The sequence below is a fragment of the Beta vulgaris genome, chromosome 4 (assembly GCF_026745355.1).
Source record: "Beta vulgaris subsp. vulgaris cultivar EL10 chromosome 4, EL10.2, whole genome shotgun sequence".
Lineage (NCBI taxonomy): Eukaryota > Viridiplantae > Streptophyta > Magnoliopsida > Caryophyllales > Amaranthaceae > Beta > Beta vulgaris.
This window is the reverse complement of record NC_079205.1, coordinates 14656270-14660595: the sequence shown is the minus strand read 5'-3', so window position 1 is coordinate 14660595 and position 4326 is coordinate 14656270. Positions and strand designations below refer to the sequence as shown.

The 4326-nt window shown below is 29.7% G+C and overlaps 1 protein-coding gene across 1 annotated transcript; it reads left to right on the top strand.

Annotated features, from left to right (window-relative positions):
- The first annotated feature begins 1501 nt into the window (after positions 1 to 1501).
- Positions 1502 to 4083, top strand: LOC130591062 (uncharacterized). The gene is made up of 5 exons (XM_057393963.1): positions 1502 to 1513; positions 1624 to 1888; positions 1978 to 2062; positions 2154 to 2281; positions 3668 to 4083. Exons 1-5 carry the CDS (start codon positions 1502 to 1504, stop codon positions 4081 to 4083), a joined length of 906 nt encoding a protein of 301 aa, XP_057249946.1.
- The last annotated feature ends 243 nt before the right edge of the window (positions 4084 to 4326 follow it).

Below are 4326 nucleotides of genomic sequence, written 5' to 3'. Positions count from 1 at the left end.
TAAACTTAGTTTATCATATATAATATTAAAGCAAGAAAAATTTAGCCTACGTGGCAGCTCCATATTCTTTCTCGCCTCTCATTGCTCCTTTGATTTTTCGACCCCTCTCATTCACTTGCCACATGTCATTGATTGAAGTAATATTTTGCAAATCCTCTTTGATTGAGGCAATGAGGCATGTATGGGAACAAATCAATTCCTTCCAAATTCTCATATTTGCTACAATTATATTATGATTGATTCTTCAACATGGTTTGGTGATTCTTTCCAAATCTCGCATTCTTCTTCAACACAACCATAATATAGTAGCAAAGACATTTATTTTCTATAATAGCTGCCAAATTCTTCATCTTTGCGAAAATTCATTTTTTTTCTTAAAGTATTGCAATCATATATAATATTAAAGCAAGAAAAAATCATCCAATGTGGCAGTCAGCAGTGAAACGAGGCCTCACAATTCACGCCAAAAAATTGAAACATTGCAGTATTTGAACATGTGGCATTCTCCCAAATCAATATATTCCTAATTTGATACAATATATTCCGAACACTATCTTTAGGATTCTTAATTGATACAAATCAATGTATTCCTAATTTGTAAAACTACCAATTTTTCATGACCATTTTTTATGGAGCTCAATCAGTTGGAAACTATAATTCTTTTTATCAAAAGAATGTAACTAAGGGAAATTATAATATTATTATCATAGAAAAATGTTAATTATTTTTAAAGTAAACATGATCTTTAGCAACATTTTTTATAAATGTTAATTTCATCAATCATACACAAAGAATGTATGTACCTATTTTAAAATCTGAATATGATTTTGCCTTATTATTTGCTTATTGGTAAAAGTTAATTTGAGAAATTGTACCTAAAGAGCAAACCCACATATTCTGAAAATACATGGCTTAAGCCTTAATGTACTCCTTATTTGTATAACTGTTAATTTTACGACCATTTCTTCTATTGAAAAAATCGTTACCTTTTTTGAAAAGGTAACACCATCTTACATATTATTGGGGAATTATATCCAATGAAAATAGCCACATATGCTCAAAATATATGGGATATGAATTGGCGTAATTTATGAAATATGGACATATGGTAATAATACTAACATTTTATTTTAGATTATAGAACAAATTTGGTGCAAGTATCAAGCAATATGATAGAAATTCGTTCACAATCAAAGAAAAAGAACCAATATAATGTTACGAAATATTGCAATTTTATTTCATAAAATTCATTCCAAAAAACTATATAAATTTCGAAAGCAAAAGCAAAGCTTTTTGAATATTATTCTAAAAAACACAATCGATTATGGGTCCTATATAATACTGATATCAATTCTTTAACAATGACTACAATACAATACATAAATCATCTCATTACTTAATAAGATACACGTGGCATAAGGAATAAGAATCATGTACCCGTGGAAAGAAAAAAAATGAAAATAACAAAGAGGAAAAAATTAGTAGCATAGAACTGATTTTGATGGGCGAACAGGTTTGTAACTAAAGTCATTTTTTTCATCTTTAATATTGTCTTAATCTATCCTATATTACAAATGTTCATTATAATAATTGTTTTCTTCACTTTTTGTATGGTTAAATAAGGGAGACAAGATTGAAATATCTTGCCGAAAGAATCTAATTGATACATTCAAAAATCTCATAAAGCAAGGCGCGTTTAAAGAGTTCCGAACTTTTGGCGTGAATGAGAATTCAGGATCGGTGAGACTTCGAAATGACTTCAGAATTACACTTAACTATTGTTCTCAAATTAGTGACTCCGATGAGTCTGCTATACCTGAGCATGGACTAAATTTGGTTTCCTTTGATGATATTTTATCAAAAAAGATTCCAATTGTCCACTACATTGGTATTTTACACTTAACTTTTCTTCAACTACTAAACGGTTCTCCTAAATATGTGTGTCAATTAACTATTTCAAAAATCCTTTTTTTGCAGATTTTATGGGAGAAGTAACAACTTACAGTCCTATTACTATAAATGATAATTTGAGATTTATGACTTTGGAATTGATTGATTTAGAGTAAGCACTAACAAATTTGTTTTGTTCAACATTTGTTTAACCATGCAAGAAGGAGGACTTCAACCTGCGTTTTTTTTTCAAATTTTGACAGGCATAGAACTACAACGTATGTAATATGGGGCATGTATGCAGATCAATTTACAGCTTATGCATCTATCAATGGAGAAAAGGGTCCAATTATAATTGGGGTTCAGTTAGGACAAAGAATTAGTTATCAAGGTATGTTAATATGATTCCTCTACTCTAAGTAAACCCTTTTTTTCTAGAATGATTAACAAATATCCCGTAGAACTTTCCTTTTTTAAATTATATTCGATTTACATTAAAAACAAAAAAATTAGATAAGTTTATTAATCTAAATATACATATATGCATATATACATATATATTACATATCAATACACACTGTTAAATTATATGATGTGGTGTAGGGGAGGTTCGAGTTTCTAACTCTCAATATGCAACAAGACTATTCATTAATGAGGATATTCCAGAGATAAAGTACTTCAAGCAAAGGTGCTTCCATATAAACCGTGTTAGTATGTTTTTTTTTCAAAAAATAAAGGAATCACTAAGCTATTAGTAAAGAAAACGATGAATTGTATAGGATAATGTTAAGATTTTACCATAAAAACAATTTATCTCATATGGTACAGTATAGTATAATGTGATGTATAGTAGATTTTGGGTTTCTTTTAAACAATATATATTTATAGTCAACCATATACATTTAAACATAATTTTTTGCAATAAAAAATATTCCTAACCACTTATGATCAATCTTATCATGATATTATTGCAATCTTATGAATACTAAAAGATGACGATTTATAATATGATTTGTATATACATCATGATTCAGCTGCCTAACCAAAAAGAAGAAAACAAAAATCAATAACTTAAAATGTTACTGTCGTACAAGCACTATTCTAAGAAATTAAATTGATGACTTAGCACATGTTCTCAATTCTAACTAATAAATATACAAAACTTAGCACATTTTATGTTGGTGATATACAAAATTAAATTCCCATATTCTCAATTTAACTGATTAATAGTCACATGTATATGTTGCTAATTTTTAAAAAATTTGAAAATGAACATTTATATATGAATATTGCGAAATGGAAGTTTTTAAATTTACCATCATTCATTTGTAATATAATCATATATAATAGTTTAAAGTATGATCAAACGCATTATTTAACTATCACATATTTAATAAAAGGAAAAATGCCAATCACATATTTGATACCTAGATTTTCACTGAAAATCAAATTTGAAAAAAAGAGGGATCTTTTCAATATTATTTAGATTATTAAAAAATAAAAAAAATAGCCAACAATTTCAGTAGGTAAGTATGACAAACTGCAAGTGCATTGTTTTGTTTATGCATATGCAAACATGATATTATAAGTGCAAAATTTACACGTCTATGTTGTATATTAGATTGCGCTTCGATAATGATTAATTTTTTATTTAAGAAACAAGAGGATTGCTTTAGGAGAACCATCACTTTCTAAAAAGTTGTCAAATGTCTCAACAGAGACAAATGAATTTCTCAAAGAATAGTATATTATTGACATGTGTGATCCTTATTTGTAGTTGAAATTCGAGATTTCTCAGAGTGGATATTAAATATTGGGGATGGGGAGGCGGGAGAGCCTAATGATGGGGAGGCGGGAGAGCCTAATGATGGGGAGGGTTGTGTAGAAATTTCTGACGATATACTGATTGATGGAGGAGATGACCCTATCGCGGCCGTAGTCGATAACACATATCCTGACCTAGAAGTTCATTTATGGGAAGCAACTTATTTCCAAGAGAGAGCTATACTTGCGCCAACACATGACATAGTTGAGACGGTTAACGATCATGTGTTGTCCCAATTGCCTGGTGAAGAAAGAACTTACCTTAGTTTTGATACAATTTCAAAAGAAGAGACAAACTTTGGAGTACATGAAGTATATTCAAACGAATTTCTTAATACAATCAAATGCCCTGGGTTTAGCAAATCATAGTGTGAGACTAAAGGTTGGGGCACCGATAATGCTTCTCAGGAATATTGACTAAACTTATGGGTTATGTAATGGTACGCGTTTGGTTGTCAAACACCTTGGTAATCGCATCGTTGAAGCTGTAGTCATATCAAAGTAACGTAGGCGACAAGGTGTTTATTCCTCGAATGACACTAACCCCATCTGATGGAACAAAATTTCCTATTAAATTTCAAAGGAGACAATTTTCTTTGGTTGTTTGCTTTG

Excerpts from the sequence above, each read along its gene's own strand:
- LOC130591062 (XM_057393963.1), top strand. Across the intron at positions 1,889-1,977 it reads TCCAATTGTCCACTACATTG|ATTTTATGGGAGAAGTAACA; the intron begins GTATTTTACACT and ends CTTTTTTTGCAG. Across the intron at positions 2,282-3,667 it reads ACAAAGAATTAGTTATCAAG|TTGAAATTCGAGATTTCTCA; the intron begins GTATGTTAATAT and ends CCTTATTTGTAG.